At 42.7% G+C, this 24,854-nt stretch overlaps 1 protein-coding gene across 5 annotated transcripts in view; it reads right to left on the reverse strand.

Annotated features, from left to right (window-relative positions):
• znf521 (zinc finger protein 521) overlaps positions 1–24,854 on the reverse strand; it is an 88,387-nt gene that overhangs the window by 54,825 nt on the left and 8,708 nt on the right. For all 5 annotated transcript variants that reach the window (XR_003296045.1, XM_026313124.1, XM_026313123.1 and 2 more), the window contains exon 3: positions 18,069–18,269. Coding sequence is in view for 2 of the 5 variants with exons in the window: in XM_026313122.1 (XP_026168907.1) it covers positions 18,069–18,269 (201 nt within the window). In the remaining 3 variants the exon portion in view is untranslated. The remainder of the gene's footprint in view (positions 1–18,068; positions 18,270–24,854) is intronic.

A 24,854-nucleotide genomic window follows, 5' to 3' on the forward strand; every position in this document is an offset into this window, starting at 1 on the left:
CAGTGCCCCAGTGGCATCCCTGGAAAGTTAGACAAATGGAAGGCCAGAGGAAGAAAAGTAGGGCGGCCAGTCATCCTTTACTTGGCTTTTTCTTCCATGATAGTGAGACATAATGAAGGGTGGAATTCCATTACATATGACTGAAATATGCCTCATTTCATCTACGTTTTTTTCCACCAACATGGAAAAACTAAAATCAATATTTAGGAAGATAATCAGTGGTAATGTTTCTGTAAATAATGTCAGCCCTCTAATATACAAGAGAATGCATGTGCTGCATGTAGGAGCTGCCTCAAAGCAAAAAAACCGGCTCATGTATCAATCCATAACTACGGTGTTTGATTGCAGAAATGACCTAATGCTATCTATGCATCACCTTACTTATCCTCCATAACAAATACATATTATCATTTCATATGAAGCCATATATGTTTAACCAGGCCTTTAACAATGTCATAAATTATAAAATATAAGAACTGTAAGATACTTTACTATTTGATAAATATTATCAGCACTTCATATAAACAAAAGATTATAATAAGAATGACTATTTACACAGTTTGTATGGAAACAGTCTAATATTATTATGCTTGGCCCTGCCTGTGGTCTGGTGTGTATTTTTCTGTGTTAGAAGCAAGTGTTATAAAGTCACAAAGACAGGGTTAACAAAAAAAAAAAAAAAAAAAAAACTGTCAGGAGTGCTTCTATTTGCTGCCAATGAGTTGAGAGATTTAATTACACCATTATTTAAAAAAGGTGAATTTGGAGTTCATAATAGATTACCATTCAGAGTGCAGTGGGTGGGCTCAAGGGCTGATGTTGACGTTTTATTGTTTCACTTGAAATTTGCTTCATTTGAAGTGTTTGAATTATTAAAAGTGACACAGTAATGGACCTCCATTGTCATGGAAACTGCCACAAACATGCCATTATGATTACAGAAGCAGCATGATTTCATTATGTTTAGGCACACTAACAACTTGGTTAGGGTTAGGAACAAAAACTACTTGGCTGGGTTCAAAAAAGATTGTGGTTTTGGTTAAAATCTCTTTCCTTGTCACGGTTACAATAATAAACACAAGGTTATGGTTGTGGTAGGGTCATGGATATACTGTAAAACACAATATTTCACACCAGAGTTGAATACTGATCTTCTGTGGGAAAGTACTGTGTTATCTGACAAGATGATCAGAGCTGTGTTTAGGATTTAGGTGAAGCAGTTTGTGTGTAGGAGAGGTGTGGTGGCAGTGGTGTCATTTCCTGTAGAACTGAACGGCTGGTGTTGTGAAGAGCAAGGGCAGCTGACCACTTCAGGTAGACTACAACAAACAGGAAGGAGGCTGTTCCCCAGGTCTTGGCTGGACCAGCAAACACAGTGAGCCTCCCAGGGGGAGAAAGGAGGATGACAATCTGTCCCCCAGCATGCCCCTTCACCGCCTGCCTCAATGCACTGGCTCTATGGGAGTGATGGGCCAGGCGGGACTGGGCTGGGCTGGGCTTCAATAGGCAGGCGAGACTCCGTGGGTGTGTATGTACAGTATGTGTGCTGTTTCACTGCGGCAGACTAGGCGCAGGACTCAGTGGATGGTCAGCTAGCCACTCAGCTAGTCAGCCACCGTAAGTGATGCTGCAGCGCTGTGATGTACTGTCCTATGCTGTTACTCTGCTGCTATTCCCACACCATGAGAGAGTTTACCTGAATGCAGTTTTATTTGTCCCTGCTCTTCGTTACTCACAGAAATGTGATTTATGTGATCAGCTTGGAAAAGAAAAAAATTGTTGTGCGTATAGAAATATGCTGAGTTACTGTATGGTCGGTTCATTAAAATAGGGTTTGCTCTGCAAGTTTCAAGAGGAGCTATCCATTACTGAAACCAAGCACAGCACTCAGTGAATTCAGAAAATAGCGTCTAATTCTTTTTAATCAAACTTCCTCCTAGTGACCCATAAAACTTGGGCTAGACTTCAGCTAAGAATAATTTCACTTGTAACTTCAGACACTCGGATCTATGTTTCATATACACTGAGAATATTTTAAAGGGCAGTTATTCTGCCAAACGCCCATAAATAAGTCATATACCAACACCTTTTTTTTCTTACTGTAACGGATGAAGAAATATCACACATATGGAAAAACAACCCTTGCAATGGACTTGTGTGTTAGCCTTAGCATTAGCATTTTATCAGAAAAGCCTGACCCTGTCTCTTGACCCATGACCTTTAGTTCTCCTGATTAATGCACTGTGGCTCTATTTGATATCTCTTCAATGCCATCCCAGCTTGTCAGTGGTAAAACAACTGGAGACAGCCCAGGAGGGAGAAGAAAACATGCATTTTGGAGAGGAGAGAGGGAGGGGAAGAAAAACAAGCCTCAACTCAAGCAAGACGATGTATTTTCATGCATCCCTGTCTTAAATGTCAAGATTTCTTAACCCTCAGTGACTGCAGTGCTGACACCTCTCCAAGGTTCAACAGAAACCGCATTCATTAATAATTAGCTTTGCTGTGAGGACAGGGAGTGAGACTGAGAATGAGAGAGCGAGCGAGACGGCTAAAAATTAAACTTCTGTCCTTTCCCGAGAGAATCGAATTTCACTACAAGTTTTTTCATTCTTCATTTCTTGTTTTCCTGGTGTGTTGGCCAGAATCCCGCAGGCGGCCCACGAACAAGCGATGCAGCCGTCGCATCAGCCTTACTACTCCCTCCTCTCCTTAATCATGGCTCTAATACCCTCCAGATGAATAAACATCTTCATCCCCTCTCTGTTAAAGCCAGAAGGCTCCTCCACTCTCAAATCCAAAAAAGGGAGAAAGAAAGAAAGAAAGAAATAGAGAGTTGAAGAAGGAGCACAGGAAAAGGATGACAGATGGAAGGGTGGATCAATGTTGAAATGAACCAACAGCAAAGTAACAAAGCCACGGCAAGATTTTCTGGTTCTTTCCATAATTTGTCTGATCTATGTCCCCCTTGACACAATTATCACACTCCTTCTAATTATTTTTTCTTCTTAAACAGATTTTTAATGGCAGGCTGTGGCTTTTTTATGATCATGTTTGTAAAGTGGAGGTTTTGTGAGCTGTTGTGCAACCTTGTCGCCTCAGACTGTGTCTACAGACTGCACAGGAAGGGGGAAGGGGGCGGAGAGGGAGGAGGCGGAGGGGGTTGTCTCTGGAGAATGGGCCAGGCCCCAGACCAGCACTTCCCTGGCCCAGTAACTGTGCCAGAATACTCATGACATGTGTGTACAGTATGTGAGCGCAAATGGCAGACAGATTTAGGGGTTTGCTTTGTTTTCCCTTCTATTGTTTTCTGCTGGTATCCAGGCAGCTCATCACCATATCTTAATAACACTGAGTATTATGAAAACCCACGTATGTACACACTAATACACACACATGCATACACCTCAACGAATGAAGCAGTTCCTTTGCTGCCCTCAACCTCATCTCCATTTGTAGAACAGGGCTGGAATATCAGGCCTGAATACAACCAGACAAATGACTACAGGGCATTTTACTTATTCATCCATCACTTCACATTGATTTATTCCTGTTTATCTATTTATCAGTTGAAAAAAAAACAACTTTCCCTTGGATTGTTTTGCTGAAAGTTTGTATGCTGATGTACATAGTGAAAAACTTTCAGGGTCACTGTAGAATAATCCTTAAAAGAGATTATTGAGGCTCATCTTACTCTTGAATACCCTCCTCTCATTCCAGCACCTCAGCGGATACTTCTTCTACCCCTATTTATATAGGCCCAGCTTTCCTTGGCTTAGTAACCATTTACTTAGTTACACACCACCACCTGGGAGGCTATTTATGTCTCTCTCAGGAGAGGAACTCAGTATGACTGCCAACACCCCCATATGAATTATCATCCATTCAAGACAAGTAAACTTGCGGAAAATCTCAGATGCCCAGTGTGACTTTACATTTGAAATCTGCTTTATAAACAATATTAGGTGAATAAATCAAGTAGAGCTGAGTCATGTGTTATAATAAAAGGAGAAGAATGGAATAGACTGTACCGCATTAAATCTTTTTGATTTTTTTTGGACATTGTGACCATTTTGTAAAGCTGTCCTCATAACTTTGAAAATACTACTCTACTGCAGTTATATGGAGTTTTCCTTCTTATATGTGGTAATCTCACATCTATCTGAATGTGCAGCTTACTGTGATGAACCCATTTCAAGGATCATAATTCAGGAGAGTGAATGTAATAGTCCCCCAATATCAGTTATCACTGACAGCAACATCCATATCAGCTAATTACTTTTCATTGGGCTGTTGTAGATGAGAGGACATCAGCCTTTATCAGTATATGAAAGGAGAAGACATTACTATTATGCCATTACAGTGAAAGAGCTAGTGTTACTCTGCCACTAATATAGAAACAGCATATAGTGAGATGGTAATAAAGCCTGTATCACTCCTCCAGTGGCTATCATGCTTGGCTACATTAAATATCAAGAGAATATTACCAATAAGGTGACCTTTAATTAAATTTGGCATGCAAATAAATTGACGAGTCAGGAAGACAGTGAGAAAAAGAGGTGTTCTAAGGTTACCATTGGAGTCCTGATGACACACAGAACCCTGACTTCCCGGCAACAGGATCCATGCTGTTTTTCTTTTTTTCTTTAACCAGCATACACCCAGCACAAACAGAAAAAGCCAATAGGTCAGTGCAGTGTTTTTTCTTTTCCTTAATTTGTATTTTCCTTAGCATTCTTGGGTTAGTGAGGTGAATGTCATTTCTGCTGCTGTTCATTGTCTGAAGGAGGAGTTGGAGCTGGGGAATATGATCCCATGCACTATGCATACAGCAGGGAGGAGATATGGGCACAGAGATGGTGCACAGCCCCCTGGGTAATTTGTAAAAGATGAGCTATGGCACCCAAGCTCCATGCTGAAGCTCCAGGTCAGGTGACTTAGTCACAGGTGCACCATGGGAGAATCTCTGGTAACGCACACCTAGCACCACAAAGCATGCTGGGCAACACATTTTCTAAAAACATGGAACTCTCCAGAAAGTTGCCTATGTCTATTATTTATCAGGATGCTGAAAATGCTGCAGAAGTGATATCCAGAGAACGGTTCTGGATTATCAGATGGCATCTGCAAATGAAGGTGAATGGAAGAGAGAATAGTGCCTTTCTTCTCTTGAATGAAATGTTGTCACTTCTTTACATCAATAACACACATTTTGGAACCGAACAACGTAAACATACCACACATATTAAACATGCCTAAGCTCCCACATGTTGCTTTATTAAGAAGTCTTGATTAAGATTCGGCCAACATAACATCCTGCATGCATGCACGGTCTCTGCTTTGTTAGGCCTCACATAACCTTTATCCTATAGGGTTTAATTAATGTCAGCCAGTCTGCTCTGCCTTTCAGAAGGAAACGACTTATTCCTCTGCCCTCATGAAACCCAAATCCCTCTGTTTCACTGGTGAGGCCAGCTGCCTTGTTTATCCCAACTACAGGTACTGCTCCCTATTAAGGCCAGCACTTGTTACAGGGAAAAGGTTGAATTATTTACCAACAGTAGATGGGGAGGAAGAGTGAGAGAGAAAGCAGAAATAGAGGTATTTCATATATGGGATAGGATTTTTTTTTGTTTTTTTTGAGGGTTATGAACAAGATAAGATTAATGATCCATGGACATTAGGTAGGTGTTGATTACCAAGGTAAAGGGCACCCTGGTATATAGTGAGGAGAAAATAAGGCCATATAGTGAGATGGGTAAATTGCACCCAAAATATTATGTATCAAATCTGTTTGATAAAAGTATACCCTGTATACCCTGTGCTTTAAAAGAGTAGCGTTTTATTTGGTCATGTGTAAATAGATGAATGTGTTTTGTGAAATAGACACCAAGCGTGCTTGTACGCACTCTTCACCCAGGGCAAACTGTCTGCATTCTATCTGCATCTCAGCCTCTCTGCACAATACAACAAAACATACAGAAAACAAAAGGGAGCACAGAGGGGGAGAACGAAGAGACAGACCAAACAATAAACTCAACCACAAGAGACAGAGTTTGACTTTGTGTGTGTGGTGTATGTGTGTGCGTGTGTGTCGAAAAGGGAGACAGAAAGCGAGAGGAGAACGAGGGAGATGAAGACAAATGCAGAAAGAGGGAGAGACAGAGGGCGGCAGAGAAAACGAAAGACAGAGGGAGAAATCAAATTTGCAAGAACATAACAAAAAGCTGTATCTCCGACAAAAGAGAACACACAAGGGTATTTGTCTAGCTGTCTGCACCAGCAGGATCCTCTGAAAGTTTATTAAACTAGAACCCTTCAAGAGAAGGCAGAGAGTAGTAAACTATACTACTGGGGAGGAAAAAGAGAGGAAGAGGGAATGGGGGGTGAAAAAGAAAAAAAGCTAGCTTTTCAGCCTCTGTCTCTCAGAAATTCTTTTATTTCAGCCATGCATTAAGTAACCTCCCCACTGAGTTCTGCTCCCCTTCCTGGTGTGGATAAAGCCGTCCCTCGGGGGAGCCGCTGGTAATTTCCAGCTTCGCCAGAAACTCAGGTATTAGAAAAGACCGCTTGGGGACCTGCCACAATATACCTTCACAATTTCATACTCTCTGAAAAAGAGGGAGCCCCTCCCTCCCAGCCTACCCCCACCCTCCCAGTAAAGCCCCTCGAGGGTCCCCAGTTCAAATTTCTGAAGTGCAGACAACGGGTGTATGTGTGGGGGAGAGGAGGGTGGTAGTGGGGGGGGGGGCCCGTGGGACTAAGCACCAGCAATAGAAAATCCACTGCATAGAGGAGAAAAAAGCATTTCCTCTCTGGTCTGGCAGGAGTGCCTTTTTCCCCTGGCTCCCACCAGAGGCTTTTTACAAAACATGTGTTGCTGACATGTTGACAGATTGCTCAGTGAAGTGTTAGGCGCATGCACACGGCTGGCCATTTAGGGGGACATGGCTTCCTACCCAACATCCTCTACCTGAGGCACCATGTTTTATACATCATCCCCCAAAGAAAAAAGGAAACAATAAAAGGTAAGGGAGTTGCTTCCTTTGTGAGGAAAGCTGAATATCAGAGAGCAGAGAGAGACTGCGTATAATGCTGCCTTAGCTGAACTACAGCGATTGGGAGGAGCAACGGAAGTGAGAATAAGGGAGGGAAATGGTTTCAGGCAGGAAAGACATAGATAAAGCACAGAGGTGGGAAAATGAGCTTGGGGATGGATGCATGCTTATGCTTATGTGTAGCAGGTGAGCTTGTCAAAGCAATAAAAAGCCCATAAGACCTTCTCTTTGTCTTCCTGTACTGGAGCCACCAATAGCAGGCAGGTGAATGGAATCTGATCAAAGGGCAGTTTCCAGATCCAACTTCTACTCATATCAGGGTATTGACAGCACACGTCTTAATCGCCCTGCGGCTCCGAAAGTGCTGCCGTGGCAACAGGATGGAAATGGGGATCATAATGTATTCATGGTGCCGGCGACCTGGGGGCTGCGGAGCGTGCTCTCTAGGGACCGCACTTTACCCAGAGCCAGACGTGTCTGGGCAAAATCACTCCACACAAGACAGCAGCAGAATACTGAGGAGCCATGACAGGATGGAGGGAGGGAGAGACAAGAAAGAAGAAGAGGGGAGACAGCAGAGAGAGTTATTGATAGAAATAGAAGACAATAATAGAAAACAAAGATGGAGAAGGGTTAGGACATGAGAGGTAAACAATGGCTTCTGAATAGTGTCAGAGACTGTAGGAAAGGAAACAGCAATGGCTGCATTACTCCAGTACCGAACTGAAACTTCAAAACATAAAAAACAAAAGGTCTGAGACTGAGGGTGAAAAAAAAACAGGATGTGATTGGTGGGAAGGGGCTTGCTGCGCTGAGTGGCTCTACCTTGAAAAGCCTGATGCTGCTTGACCAGGTGGGTGGTTGGCTGGAAAATAAATTGCAGAGGAAATTGGCCCAGATTATCAGGGCCACAAAGAGACATCGCCCTTTGGCCACGGGCAAGGATGGATAAATGGCCAGATGAGTAAATGAACAGAGGGATAGCAAGCGTAAAGATTGATGGCTGAGCAGATGGATGGTTCAGTTGGATTGAGAGCCCAGTTACCCACCGCCCATCACTCCCATATCTGCCCACCCTTTCTGTTCCTGAAAAATAAATGCTTACATTGGAGATATGTTCAGCTGTTTTCTGGATGAACTTAATTGACCTTCTGACCCTTTCCATCCTAATGATTTCTTCTCCTCCTCACACACATAAAGCATATGCATACACAAACTCATACACAACTTCAAAGATGCTCACACACACAAACACAAAGCTATAGCCTGACCTGCTTTTCCTCAACAGGAGGGCAGCTACAACAGGCACCATGCCAGGTAAACATCCTCAAGCCTTGTGCACTCACTGCAGAGGGTAAAGCTCAATGCTGAAAACACACTCTAAAATACAAGGAATAGTCAATTATGTTTAGGACTGGGAAGACATTCTTAGAATATATATTGTTCTTACATGGCTCTCCTGCTGTATATAAATATAAAAAATAAAAAAGACACAACTTTTGCCGCATTTTATATCAAGGTTTCTTCTGTAAGAGTCATAGCGCATCCCCACACACCCCCTCACCCCCACTGAGAGGTGATGATTCAAATGCATTAAGTCTTCCAAAAATGAGAGGATTCACCTGCAGACTGTGGTGCGTCCTTCTACACTAACTATCCTGCACACGTAGTACACCCTCAGGCATTCAACCTAGGGCCACAAATACTCCCCTGTCTGTCTTTCCCCCTTCCCTTTAGCTGACAGGTTCTTCGACTGCTAAGCTCCATCATGGACCTCTGTGTTTGTGATGACTGTGCAGAGCAATCAAGGGAGAGAGAGAACGAAAGAAAAGAATGATGAAGAGGGTCGAGAGAAGGAGTGAAGGCAAAGAAGAGGTAGAGCGAAACAAGGACATCAACAACGTGTTCTCACAGAGAGATGACCCCTGGCCATCCCGAGGCATCTGGTTTATCTGGCTGTCTGGGTAAGCCACGCACACACCTAATGACTAAAGCCTGGTCTGTGTCCCATAGGTTTTTTTTATCCCGGATTACGAATGGGGAATGACAATGGGCTGGTAAACTACTGGGCCTCACATCTAAGAGCTCATATCAGACAAGGAGTATTCCATGATGAAAAGACTGGGGTAAGTTAAGAACAAGGTTCAAAGTTACTGAGAAATTATAGTATTAGCTTCTAAATTATGATGCAAGATTACTGAATACTTTATAAAAGGTTTGCAGTGTATGTTCAAGGCATTTTAAAGCTGCTTTATTGCTGATTTGTGTGCACCATAAAAATTATATTACTTCTCAAACTGAAGGTCAAAAATACCAACAACTCTGAGTCGCACTTAATGTTTGGGGCCAATATGGAGATATAGTTTTGGGCTCTGTCTTTTTTCCTCATCTAGCATGGAGCTGCTGAACAGACCTCAATCTACTTCTGCGGTGGAGATTAGTAATCATCTAGGGTCTTCATATTGATGGCCAGACTCAGCTTGTTTGCATATTTACTGGCCTCAGAGCCCAGTCGCCTGAGGTGAGAAGCAAATTACATTTCTGCTTACCCCCACATGCACAACTCTCACACTCTTTCAATTTCTATCCCTCATTTTTTCCTCTTTTTTTCCCAACCTTATTTCTCTTAACATGCTGATCAGTCATCTTGCGGTAAGCATCCTTGCCTGCCCTGGTTGCATCCGAATAGCAGTCTCATTTGGCTAACATCATCACAATGTAATCTTGTTGGAAAGAGCAATCAGTTTACTTTGGAATTAGGTATTCCGTTGGCAGGCCCAGAGAGAGTGAAGGCTCACAGGGTTTAAAGGATGCAAACGAAAGCATGCTCTCCAGAATACAGTCTTGAGCCTGATTGGGTGATAACAACCCACACAGGCTCCATGTGAGAGTAATGAACGGCCAATGGGAGGCCTGAATAATAATGCAATTGGATTAAAATCCAATCACACAATGGTTTTGTCTGTTGACTTTGTTTGTGGGGTGTGTTCTACAAACCAAGTTCATGATGAGAAAGATGCATCATGCTTTGACTGGGGGCACATAATGTCCTAATATAAAGATTACCATTCTGTTTACTACAGCCCCATCTCTCCTGGCTGTCAATCAGTCCTGCAGGAGCATGTTGATGTGATTTTAGTGCACATGCAGTGAATGGAGAATGATCCTGATAATATCATGAAGTGATAGTAACAGTAGATATTCTTTGCTGTCTTAAATCAGTGGCTTATTTAGAGAATGGCTACCACAGGTGGTGAGTTACTATTTAATCAAGGGTTTTAATGTCTTTGTTTATCGCAGAGGCATGTACCAAGCTGGCAGACTCTGCAGCATTCCACAGAATCGCAGCCACTCATTGGGAGGCAATCTCATAGGAGAGGCTCTCTGATCAAATCGATTGACTCCTCCAGGATGATCGATCAGTCAGGCAGGTTGGAGGTGGAATAGATTAGATGACCTTTACATTCTCAGTGGTTGTTGGACCCCCACAGTCCACTGCTCTTAACATTAAGAGGACGTCTCTGTAATACTGACAGCATGGCTTTACTGTCAAAGCATTACATTCTGTACCACCACACATTTTTCCCTCTGCCAAAGCAGGGTCCAGCTGGTGGCCTTGGAGACCTTAAACGACACCCATCCTGCCCATAAAACTAAATTTATGGACCCACCTTCCAGTCTGAAAATGGCAATTAGCACTAAGGAACAAATGTGTTACTTCACATGATATTTGAGAATCCCTGTCCTTGTGGGTGGCTGAACTCCCCATATCCTGAAGTATAGGAGTGGCTGTTCTACACAGTCTTCTAGCAGCCCCCACCCAAACACTACCCCCTGGCCAACTAAAACAACCCCTGGGAGGGGTAGAGGAGAGGGGGAAATGTTGAGTCGGTGATAGCTTAACCCCAAAGTTCCTAAACCACAGTGGCTAGCAGGATGCCGTCACAGCTGGCTCTGCTCCTTCCTGTGGTCCCGTTCCACAGATCTCAGCCTGCAGGGAGACGTAAACCTGACGGACTGGTCACTCTTTCCACCGCCCGCCATCTCCTTTCTTCCTTTCCTACCATTACTGGTGAGTTTGGCAAAAGTCATCTAAGGAAAAAAACCCTATGGGGATCAATGTGCAGCACATTTCCACAAAGACATAGGCAAAATCCTATGACCTTTTCATTATGAGGTATTAAGATGATTATAACGCCTCCACATGCTTCTTTTGGGTGTCTGTGTATGAGGTACATGTAGGGTCATGAAATGTCTTTGTCTCAAATATAGAGAAACATGCCACTGAAAAGCTCTCTGGCATTTGATATGCTAATACAGTGTTAATTATAAAATGACTTTTTTTTCATGCTACACACTTCACATGATTATTTCTAAAATCAAACCAGAGTGAGTGAATGTTCTTTTGCCACATAACACACCAGACACCTGTTAACTTGTCATTTGAGCAAAGGAAATCAGATTACTGCAAACAAAAGCATAATAGTGTATTTCAGCATAACAGTGTTTTTTGTTGTTAATAATGTGCTTTATAAATTAAAAAGGTACAAATCAGCTAAATTAATTGCGCCTGATGGTTCTATGCAGATTCAGAGAGGAGAAAAACAAACTCATCATTTCACAAAGCCAAGCCTAGAATGTCCATAATTTTTAAAATACATTTTTGCCTTTTCTTTGTGTCTAGTTATGTTTCTCTGTATCTACTTCATCATTATTCTGGTGAGCAGTCCCACGTTTAAAAGAGAAAAAAGAAAATCATTTGAATTCTGGGGACCCAGAGGAGAGTGAGAAAAACCCAGAGGTAAGATCCAAGCTCGCTCTCCGTGCCCTTCCGTTGGCTGCCTACCTGGTAAACATCTCCACAAGCTCCTTGCTTTCAAAACACGTCAGCTGGTGCCTATGTACTTTTGACTGGCCAGCCAAACAGGAATTGAGACTTTATTTGTTTTTTACTTTTTCCTGTCTCTCTTCCGAGCCACCGCACATAACCTGTCTGGCATTAATGATGTTGTTAATAAAATGCGGCCGGTCTGTGGGTGGATTTGCCTGGCAGGCCTGGTGCCTGTCCTTCTCTGAGATAAGCCCACTGCTGGCCTTATCTACCTCCCACAGCCCCACCCAGCAGTGCTGTGCACTGGACACACAACCAGTCAACTCATCACTGGCTAATTACCACCTCTGACTGCCTTACAAAGCAGGCCTGGACTCACCTCGCTGCTGCTACAATTGGCTCCCTACCTTGGCTGTGTCTCTCTGCACTTTGCCTTTTTCTACCTAACCCTTTCTCCTGCTCAACTTCCCTTTTCTGTCTCTTCCTAACATTCCATGTGTTTCTCCTGGCTAATTTGTCCTCTTCTACTTTATTTTATTTGCCTGAGCGAACAGGTTATTTTGCTCAATATCCAGCAAGTACTATGCATTTTATAGCAGTACTTTCCAACAGTCACTGAAAAGCGAATATGTAACAGCTTCATTATGGGTGGCCGGATAACTTCTGTGTCTGCCTTCCATGTATACCTATGCATTTTGAAAAGGACTAATGTAATTTATGCTACAGTTTGTCAGAAAGGGCTTAAGCCAATTGTGAGCCGGAGTCAGTTCAGTCTCATAGCTTCAACAGAGCAGCCGAAGTCACTTGTGTTACAAAGGGAGGGAGCGGTTTCTTTTATTCAATTGTTTTCCACTTCCACAAGCGTGTGCCAAGGGGGAGGAAAGCGCCGGCTTAACACGCTCTGCAATTCAACACGGCCAGACGCAGTCCTATTAAGATTTAATGTGCCATTCTTCTGCTTGTGCCGCTGAAAAAGACTTGCAGGCTGAGGAAGAGAGTGAACAAAGAGCAGTCAGAGCCAGGGCCAGGGAGAGATGAAGAGAGCAAGCGTAACCGAGACAACCACTCCATGGCCAGGTCTTTGTCACACAACTGAAGTCAGTAGTTTCAAAGGGATGCTACATAGTGGAAGGGGAAATAACAACAGTGTCATTGATATAGTGTTTTCACTCAGTGCATGTAGTTCTGGGTGAGCACATGAGATTGTTTCTGTTTTGTCCACATGTCATCCCTGCTACTGGGGCTACCTACTTAAGAAAGAGGTCAACTGGATGAAGTCACAGCATGTGTTTAGCCTCTTCTGCAATGAATTACATGTCATCTGAAATACACAGTGCAAGCACGCAGGTGCTGTGAGGGCGCACGTGTGAGCGCGTGCATGGTAATGTGCGTCTGCTTGTGTGTTTGCATGCCTGGGCAGATGATTGATTGAGCAAGATGGAATGTGTTAGGGTTGCAGTGCTGGCCATTGTCTTTTCTACCTTGAACACACAAATACAAGCATAAACTGCAGGTTCCTCTATTCTAATTTTGATTGTTTTTCCACAGAAAACATCGTCCTCGTCTGACAAAGACCAATAAATACTTTATACAGTGCATAATGTGTGCAGTGTGAAGCGCTGGGGAGAAAGAAAGAGGGCGTCCTCACGAGGGCATATGCTTTGAATTCCTAATGACACTCCTGTTAATGTTACTGGCACTGTCGCACAGAGAGGAAATGCACAGGGATGCTACGCAGTGGAGTCAAACATCTACTTTAATACTCTCTTTCCCTTTCTACCTATGTCTTTTTCTTCCACAGACACTCAGATTGAGCATGCCCCCCACACAAACACATACACACAGAAAAAATTCTATCCCAATTCTGAGAGCTCACTCTAGCATGAGGTCTCTTTTCAGTGGCTGCGTATGGCAGAAGTAGCTATTCTCCCCTGACCGCCTCTCCTCCTTTCAAAGCCTTGTAATCAGTGTGCTGCTCTTTGTACCAGGATGTCGCAAGACACCCCAGCAAAGACACAGCAGAATTTCTGATGAACGGCAGTGGCTCAGAGTTCGGCTAATCAGGTCTTGCTCATGTCTCTTTCCTCTTATGTGAGCCCTTTTGAAGCAAATAAAGTCTTTGCAGTTTGGCACATTCTTCTTGGCAGCCACAAAGCAGCTGTTGGATCAATACACAAAGTTAGTTGAAAAAAAAAAAACTGTATAGCCAATAGAAGCCTGTTGGAAACAGTTAGTAGAAAACACGGACTGCCAGGAGCCTGTTCATAGTTGAGGGTATTACTGAATGTTTCCATGCTGCTGACCCAAAGACTTGATGTAAATGAATTCAAACACTTCAGAGAAACATGTTGTGGTTGGGAGGGGAAGAGGGAAAACATGTCAGTGGGTTTAAAAATGCGTCTGATTTCACATCGCAAAGACACACTTCATATTAGAAATTTGTCTATCATATTACCATCCTCTGTTTTGTGAGCAGATCTTATTGTTTTTCACTGAGCATTAGTATTTCATTTGTATTTTTCTCATAAATCTGAAATGTATTTTATTGAAGCTGAGTGCATTTTGTAATGTCTACAGGGAAGAAGAAAGGGGAAATCTACATAATATAAATCCATATATGGCCCAGTTATCTCTCTCTCTTTCTCTGTTGCACCCTCTCTGATTGATTCCTTTATCTGAGGGAAGCAGAAGACATGCTCTGTTTGCTCTCACAGTGGCCGGCAGGAAAACAGAGAAAGACACTTATTAAAAAGGTCATCTCACAGAGGGTTAAAATAGCAGGGCACGGATCTCTCTGGGGGGAGCAGCTATGCCCCTCCTCTAGTGAAGGACACAAGAAAAGGTGTTGCTCAAGGGAGCTGGACCCGTAATGAAAGAATGGCCACCAGGCTGACAGCCCATGTGTGCACTAGGCTATTCAAATACTTTCAGAGACACAGAATTGGAGGACTGACAGTGAATGGCTTTGTGAAAATACAATCTTTTGAAATAAAGTCTGAGCAAGTGGTATTATTTTTATTTACAGTGAGGGCTAGCTAGTAAACACTAGTGGAAATGAGCTGAGGAAGATAGTATTTTTTTTTTTTTTTTTTAGTGAGTAGGTTTGAAGGCATGTTTCCTTACCTACCAGTGCAATCTCATATCTATCATATTACCATGTCTTGTGTCAACTAAGAACAAAAGTTAAACTACAGACTCTATTTCTATTTCTCAAAGAAGGTTTGGTAACAATAAAGGGTGTACAGACAATACAGTGAGACAAAGCATTTGTGAAGTGTTTTTGGAAAGGCCTGTGGAATAGCAGTGCCTCCAGCCTCCTGTCTGTTCCCCAGGGCAGCCTAAAGCCCTGTCGGCAGGATGCTGATCCCCACACGGAAACCTGATCTGCAGCCATCCTGGAGCCAGAGGGGGACGGGGGAGCACTCTCCCCCTCCACTTTGCCCCAGAGTTAAAGGGGTGCTCTGGGGGAACATTCCTCTAGCCCTTCCCCAGCCAGCCTCCACTCTCAACTCTCTAGAGGAGCATTCTTCCAGCCCTGCCCTAGCCTTCACTAGGATCTCCAGGGGAGCATTCCTGAAGCCCTGCCCCAGCCCAAGAGAAGCTCCCTGGGGATGCATTCCTGCAGCACTCTCACTCTTTCTCTCTCCCCATCTCCCTCCTTCTCCCTTGCTCCCATTCTCAGGCTCTCGCCTTCCTCTGCAGTCCAGCATTAGCACGATCAATAGCACCGATCGCATCGGGGACACGAGGCAATCCATACCCATGCGCTCCCTTAGCGCACTGCAGTGGTCACGGCTTAAGTGCATGGAAAGGTGTTATACCTCTGCCAGACAGGGGAGAGACAATGGCTGCCATTGATCGCTGTGACATGTAACATCTTTCTTTTTCTCTCTGTCCATTGGGCGTAGTCAACATGCAGCTAGAATCTGTTTAGACTTTATTTAGTCTGCTCAGCCTCATTCTTGTTGTGAAAGTTGTATTTTCTATAGAGCATAGGCTCAAAATATAATGAGGCCCAGAAAAAACATGTGAGGTAGAGGGTGTAGCCTATATGTGTATACAGTATCTGGTAATGGTAATACATTGTGTACGCTTATGGGATATCGGCTGGGAGAAAAAGCCGAGCTGAGTTGTGTTGGGGAACAGCAAGCAAATCTCCATATGTGGATTTGTTCCAGTCAAGCTCTGCAATTTGTTTACCAAAAATAAAACATTTGAAATTGTAAAAATGGAGGGTTTAGCAGGTGCTGGTGGTTGATTAGAAAATGGTTCTAATAAAGGATCCATCTGTGAGTAGAGACTTGATGTAAGGCAGATTAATTGGTCATGGATGTCTACATAATGCCACATAGGAAATCTCCTCCCATATTCCAGAAAATACACAAACACACATACACGCACACACATTCAAAGTACTTAGTATGCCATCTAGAAGTTTCTTTTCTCCCACTGTGTTTGAATACTAATAGAGTGTTTCTGCACAATCACAATACCCTAATGGCAATTAGATTCTTTTGTTTGGTTTCCACAGGGGCTCTTATCCAAACTGTGTTTTTTTCATCATTGAGCAATTAAGAGTTATTTGTCCGTAAGATTGACATTTATAAAAGCTAGGCTTAATTATAGGAAAAATATGGCTGAGTCAGTCATGACCACATTACAAGGGTGCTGAACATAAAAGGCCTGCCCCGGAATCAAATACATAATTCTTAGAACATTACTGACTATTTCCTAAATATTACACCACTAAATAAGTATAATTAAAAGAGAATTTTAACTCAAACAGTGTTAGCATGTGTCCCCTTATGTCTTAAATAATGCCCTTTGTGTTTTTCTTTCCTAGGTTTTCCAGTCTGTCCATGAATCTGTTTTGTCTTGATAGAATTGGGGGATTATATTGAAAGAAGGGTAACACGGGGTTCCGCACTTAGTTTTGCTCAAACCAATGGATGCTTTTGTTGGATGACAATAATGTGAAAGTGAACAACACATTGATTTTCACACCTTTAGTCTACTGGGCGTAACCTTTTGTGAATTTGCAAGCATGCAAACACCCAATGCACACATACATGCATGCCTACAAGCATGTCTGTACACACAAATTCATTCTTGCGATGAACATGCATGCATTACTGCTTAAATTAAAACCAGTGGTAATGACAGAGTACACATGTGACTGCTCATATACACACACACACAACAACCACCAGGACATGGTCTGTGAGACTGTCTTACAGTTAATGGAAAATCTTTGTAAAACTCATGGGATATCTACCCTATAATTTGTGGTTTGGTGATTGTGGGTTGCAAAATATGAAATCAAACTGTGCTTGAATGTAAACAGAACAGAGACTACACTAGCTTTCTCTTGAACAATACTTTGAGATGTAGCTTCTGTACTACATCAGAAAGAGCATTATTACATTTCAGCCTGTTCAATTTATGTTTTTACATGAGATAGGAATAGATAAGGTCTGTGACCAAACATTGGGAAATGTGTATCAGATGGTGTTTCTCTATGTGAGCCTGTCAGGATGTGTAAAAGAGGACAGCAAGTCCAAGAGAAGCACATGCAAACCTTCAGTTCACATCATTAGTTCTGTCTGCCACCTTGTCAGGGTATTTATAGCACCATTCATCCATCAACAGGTCAATGACACAGTCTGCCAATGGCATCCTTCTTTTTTCAGTCCCAGTAGGTGTTACTACTGCAGCTAGCTAGCACTGGGACCAACTGAGGGACTTTCCTGGAGCAAGGATCTGTTTCCACTTGGTGGTCTTGTTACTGCTGGAACTCATCGCTCTATGTTACACCAGTGAAATGTTAAACTTGGTATGGCGCTGTATAAAATGTTACAGTAAAAAAGGCAAGGTCATAATGTGCATATTATAAATATACATACTATACTATACAGTCATCTATTATGAGGTCTATTTGTATGTCAAGTCTGTAGATATTGATGTACAGCACATATAAATCATGTGCTGTGGGTGAAGCCTGTGTGTGTTGGATATCTACCAAGGAAACTGGTAGTCTGGCGTTGTGCTCCCCTTGGCACAGTGTACTAACACACATAGTGTGGCATATTCTCTGGTGAAGACATAGAGCGAGAGTGGGAGTGGGAGAAGAGCTGAGTGGCAGAATGGAGGGGAGGCTCGGTGGGCTGAACGTTGTTTACCTGTCAGCTGGCATTGATTAATCTTGTGTTCGGTGAGATCGCTCAGCGACTCGAACACCTGCCGGCAGCTGTCGCAGCTGTGCAGCGCAGGCTCCTCGTCCTCCTCCTCTCCCTCCTCTCCTTCCTCTGGAGAGAGCAGCCTCTTCCTCAGACGCCCGGTCTCACCATCCTCCGCCGCCCTCTCGAGGGCGCACTCTGGATCTGCCAAGCCACAGGAAATGACAGCACCACATAGTCAGAGGGGTGACCCACACAGTAAGGTACTAGAGCTTCCTCTGGGTGACAATAAAATGGATTTCTAGACTCTGGATTTAATAAAAACAATAATAAAAGCTGTAATAAAAATGCAGGTTCAATTTGGGCCTCTGTAACTCAACCACTCATGCCATAACAGAACTGTTGGGCAGGTGAGGGTGAAAGATATACAAGCACACACAGAGAGGGTGGCACGATGCACACACACACACACACACACACACACACACACACACACACACACCCACACACACACTTCTGTTATTAGAAATGGTTTTACGTTGTGTTTGCCCTGCTTCACCCAAGCAAAACTTCAGTATATGAAACTAGACTGATGGGAATATGTGTAGTTAATAAATCCTGGGTTGTAGTTTTGGCTGGACCAAAGAAATATGAAATTCTGCCAGTGAGTGCTGAATTGCATCAGTCAGCGTCTATCAAAGGAGGCAGACTTTGCCATATGATCCAGACATCTCGGCCAGAATTGTGGATGTATAGAGTGAAGCACAGTAAGTCACACAAAACTGAGATTGCTGTGTGTTAGGCTGTCGTCACGACACACTTCCCTAAATTATTCAGCCTTGCTCGCAGGCAGCCGCGGGTCGCGCACATCAATATTCTTCAATCCATCTGCAGTTTTGTCTCTTGTTGGCTTTGTGCTGCAGCAGTGCCAAGGGTGGGCAACTGACTAGCCTGAACCAGGACTAGAAATCATCTTTCAAAATACCAGCCTAATCTGAAGTTCTTCATATGATCCTAAATGTTCCAACAACAAATCAAACCACGCATTGTTCACTCACAGTATATCATAAACATCTTCATTCAGAGGCACAGTAATGCAGTTCTGGCTTGGAACAGCATCTTATAAATAGGCAGCTTGGCCTGCAGCCCTTTTCATTCCCTGCTGTGACCATTACACTTCACAATGAGACTGATTAAAAAGCCATACTTACAATCAAACAATCATGTCATCCTGGTTAAGGCTTTGTGGGGAAGAAGAGCCTTTGCACTTCACTGGCAGCCATTTTAAGCCCCACTGATGCAAGTGTTCCTCAGCCTGTCCTGAAACTCCAGAGGGGAGCGACAGGAGAAAGCCTATTTTTTTTTTCACCTAGCACACAGTTAACAGTACCTGAGGACAAGGAGTGTGCGGCACCAGTGTGTGCAGGTGTGGGTGTATATATATCAGGTGTATATACACATGGGCGGCCATTTTAAGTCCACCTCCTGTAAGGGTGCACTTAAACTGTAAAATTCCTTGAGGAAAGGCGTTCCAGAACTCATCAAGGCCACCCAGGATTTTTCCTTTCCCCCACTTGCGCCAAGTATTGATGTAACATCACACCCTCCATTGTCCTTCCCTCTTGGCGACTGAGGCTCTCGGAACATGCCCTCTAAAAATATCAGCACTGTGGTCCCCAGTGGGACCATGCAGAACAGAACAGAAGGTGTTTCAAGAAAATGAAAATCCCAACCCAATCCTCACAGATGCAGGCCTTTCTTGCTCTGAGGGAAACACTTCTGACTGAGGCCAAAAGCCACACAATATAGACTTATGATTCATCCACACACACAGAATTGAAAAGACAGAATTCACAATATGCACTGAAATGTGAACACATTATTTACAGGGTGGCTGTGCAGTAGGTTAAGACTTTCATATTCTTTTCCAATGGCCTTTATGAATCATTAACTTTTCTTATATTACATCTCGGTCCTTGGTCCAATTGATGACTACATTTAAGCATTTCCTGTTTTATCTGAAGTAGCCCAATGCTGATGCATTTCATGCTATTTTTTCATATTAAGTTGATGTGTTTCAAGGGTAATCGATCTATGCTAAAAACTAAATGAAAAAAAATATCAGACAAGGTGGGAAAGATACAATGAAATAGAATTTTCGTTCCTCTGTTGAGGTTTTTGTTTTTTTTTCAAGTGAAAAAACAAAAATTCCAATGAATCCAAACTGGGTCATTGCTCTCGGTCAAGCGGTGTCACTTCCATTATATGGAAGTACATTGATGCCAAAGGTTTGAGAGTGCACAAACCAAATTTTGAGCATTATTCATTCTGCAAGTTAACATTTAAGAGCGTATGCACCCAATCTTGATCATGTGCAGGCTGATTTCTGAGTCTCTGTTTTCTTTACGTGTTTTGATAGCTTCTGAGCACCTTGTTCACACATACACATCTTCCTGCCTAATACATCAGTCATGTTGTTATATGGAATTGACTCCATCTTTTTCTTGTTATAATAATCCATTATATAATAATAAATATTACTATACATTTACACACAAAAAATATTTTTGACAAAATTATGTGTAAAAACTAAAATTTCTGATTCAGAAAATAGAATAGGAACAATGATTTGTCAGGGTGATTCATGGTCAAAAGTGCAAAAAGTGATTATGAACATTAGGAGTGTGAGAATCAGTACTGCTCACTCAAATGCTACTTAATTCATCTTGCATATTCAAATCATGCTCACTATTCTGTTCTTTCTTGCACTCAGTCTAGTTTTGCTCTTACAGATTTGTTCCTATGTGGCCTCAAATGTTGATGTGTAGACTGAGTAACACTCTAAGGGTTGTTTGGACTTTTGTTTTTTATATACTTCCATAGAAATGCATCACTGTGATGAAGCGTTGAAGGTGTAAACAGCTACATGTTTGCAAAGAGGGGGCCGGGAGGGGGGGGGGGGGTCAGTACGCCAAGGTCACGTCTAACCATGGGATTAAAACGCCACATCAATGCTGAGGTTCTTGGGCCTCTGGGCCTTATACAGTAATCCATCAGATCAGGACACCCTCCTCTGCCAGTCTCCACAGCCTGGACAGCAGATCAATATGCATGCTTAGAATGGCTGACGATCACATGTGGAATATGTGATATGTGTGGCATATTGAGATTTTTTTTTTTATCATGCCTAACGCTCCAGTTCATTTTATTAATCATCTTGACATTGTTCGTGTAGAAGGCATGGACAAGAGGAAAGCTACATTGACCCCTGATCCATATTCTGATAAGGTCAGCTTGAAGTAAGATGATTGTAATTCAGGGCAAGAAATAACCTGCGAGGGCAATATAATGAAGATATGACTGAAAGAGTCTTAAAGATGAATTTTGATTCTTTATAGTATTAAAACACATTAGTATTGTACTAATAAAATGTGTAAATCTGAATAGTGATTGACATGTTTAGAGCCATGTTATACCTGTCAGAGTCTGAGTCCATCCATCATAAACACTTCTTTCTTACGGTGCCTAGTGACATTTATCATCCCACAACTTTCATCTTGTGAGTTGAAGAGTCCCTTGGACCCCCCACCCTTATATTATTGAATATTTCTGCTCTTAAATATTTATAACCTTTTAATTGATACCCTCTTCTCTGCTCCATTAGCCCCACCAGGGACCTGTGGTCCCTAGCAGAGAAGCCTACACCCGTCCCCCCCTGTCTGGCCCACACACTGAGACCAGTGGAGACCAGAGGGTGAGGAGCATGAACATGTAGGAAAACTCAAAAGAACAAAAACAGAAAGAGGTTGACTGAAGAGTCTGGCCAACCTGCAGAGTTTGAACTGAGTAGAATTTTCTTCTAAAAATGTAACTCACACACTGCCTTTAACATTCCTGGAGATTTTATGGCTACCCTTAAGATTAAAGATTAAATGTAATATTGAGTGCATTAAACAAGGGAAATAGACACAGAAAAGTTGTTGTTGGGTATTAAGCAATTTTTGAAATACAACATGTGTTGGTTGTCAGCCTCCTGCCTCCAAAACACGAAACACAAAGAATCACTCAGGGCTATGTTCTAACATGCCTGTAGATACACTATGTCTAGCTCCATCACGATTCAGTCTTTCTTTGCGTAACGAAAGACCTTGGTGTCGAAAACATCATTACCAGCTCACCCATCTCCTCATTTCCCCATCACTTCCCAGAGACCCTGATCCTATGATGCTCCCCGGCAACCCACCCTACAACCGCCCACCCCCAAGTTCGAATTAAGAATTTATTTTAACCAGCGAGCAGCTTCTGTCGACACATGTCGGCGGGCCTGATCAAAGGTGAGTACGCTCCTTTATCAGAGTGAGGGAGGCTGTCAGAAATAGGAGGACATTAAGATTGAATAACCTTCACACGGTTGCCGGCACCTCATTATTTAAAAATCTGAAACTTTTGCAGAGCACCACCATATATAGGTCACACTACATTCTAATGCCACATGTGATTCCATGTGTATCTTTCTTATTGTGAATGGGATTTGGAGCTCTCCACTCCAAACCGTCACATCCAATGAGCCCCCATTATTAAAGAATGTCAAGCTCCAACAACAAGGCTGTGAGTTTGACACTTGCCAAACTGATAACGATCATCAAAAATTTGTATGGGGGCGGTTTGTGTTCATATGGTCGCCGTGTACAATTTGATATCTGCTTCAAATCCCCGGATTCATATTAGGAAGTAATTACTGATTAGTATTTTGATGTATTTGAAATTTGAAAGTAGATTAGCAGAGGTGTTTGTCAAAAGCAATTTCTCTTAAAACGCTGAACACATTACAAGACTTAAAGTGATATACTGCCAGAAAATGTGTCTCACCTTGTTATAGTTCCAAATAAACATGCAGTATATTTATGAAAACATTATGATGCATGCTGAGGTAAAGATAAGGGAGAAGAGATGCCAAAAAATTGCAGGAGGACTAAGAACATGCAAGAAAATGAAGACAACACACAGAGCACTACATGAAGGAAGCAGCACATATAATCACAGGTATATAGACGACATCATCCACCATTAAAATCTCGGCACCAAAAAAGATATGAGCTCACAAAGAAGAACAGAAATCAAAGAATTTGAATGAGAAACAACATTTGAACATACCAAATGCTCTCTTTCTCTTTCTCACCCTGTCTCACTCGCTCTCTCTCAGAGAGTGATAATATTGAACGGAGCGCCTTGCTATGCCATTAGTGCAGTAAAACATCAAAGGAAATGAATAATAGAGAATATGATTTTCTGAAGTGGTGGAGTGAAAGGGTCCTTTCCTCTTCTTGCTGTACTGAGCCCTGCAGTACATTGATCTGTGGGCAGCCTCAACCTCAGCCAGAGCCAGAGTCTCAGATACCGCACCATTACGCTACACTACTCTGCACTATGGCCACCCAGACACCCCTTCAGATCTATCTGTAATGCTTCTATTTGCCTCAGTCCACTCCACTTTTGCAGAGCAGACACCCTCTTCCAAAAAAACACCCTCAATCTGACATAGCCGAGAGCAAAAAAAAGAAAGAAAGGGATGTATATATAAGAGAGAAGAAAAAGCATGAAGCATGTGGTTATAATTACACACAGGCAGCACAGTGGTAAAGCCAAGCTGCAGATCTTAAGCCTACTCGACACTCTCTGGGTAAAAAAGCACACTGCCTCATTAAATCTCAGATATCACACTGTTTCAGCCCCTGTATACTATGCATAATACTGTCTATCTTTTAGAGGACCTCTTTTGTTAGCATTTCTCCTTTGCCTTTGCTACATATCAAACATGAATGAGAAACAGGATGCAGGGCCTGCAGAATGCTTGCAGAGTCACAGAACAGCACATCTGGGGGTGTACTTATGAGGCAGATCTTGACACCATGTCTGATTAAGCCCTTAGCTTGTCAGGAGTCTAATGGCTATTGTGGCCGTATCTGTCAAAGTGGCAAATGCATGAAAAGAAGGTAAGCTTTTCCACTGCTTTTCAATTTCAGGTTAAAAAGGGCTTGATTGGGCAGTGTTTTAACCATAAGAATGCATACTGCTGTTACGATAAAGACCTTGTGGCACACAAGCAGCAATGAAACATTCAAAAAGTTGGCAATGACATACTGGGAAATAGCAGGAGAAACCTCACACTAACTTAAAATTTTACTGTCACAAACAACTCTTTTCTCATTGACCATTCGTCAAGCTGCATCCTGAGAGGGGGTTAAAAAATAAATCAGTCAGACGAAGTCAAATGAGGAAAGTGAGAAATTAATTTGTGCGCCCTCCTGATTTCTCCACAGGCAGACATCGATCATGTGGCGGCTGTCTCCCCTCACTCTGGAGATAGAGGTGGTGGAGGGATGGGGAGAGGGGAGATTCGTGTGTCTGAGGGGGTCGTTGTAATCAGGCACACTCATTAGCTCTGCTTTGGCTCTGGATGACAGGAGGTCTCTGAGGCAAGACTGCCTCTTATGCCCAGTCCTTCATCCCTTGAGCTGGGGTTAGATGGGCTAAGGAAGCAGTTTCTTTCCACAGAACCACCCACCAATATCTATCAATACACATTAACACAGCAGCAGATAGATATTGCTCTGCTTTTCCAGGGATGAGCAAAATTATAACAACAGAAATTACTGCGATTTGTGATCAATTATACTAAAGGGTCGTTTGCACACATAGGAAAGAGATATCCCAAATGTCAAAAACACTTTCACTGCACTTTGTTTGCAGCAGAAAATCGGAGGCATTACTCTGCATCAGTTCGAATAT

The sequence above is a fragment of the Mastacembelus armatus genome, chromosome 17 (genome assembly GCF_900324485.2).
Source record: "Mastacembelus armatus chromosome 17, fMasArm1.2, whole genome shotgun sequence".
NCBI classification, from domain to species: Eukaryota; Metazoa; Chordata; class Actinopteri; order Synbranchiformes; family Mastacembelidae; genus Mastacembelus; species Mastacembelus armatus.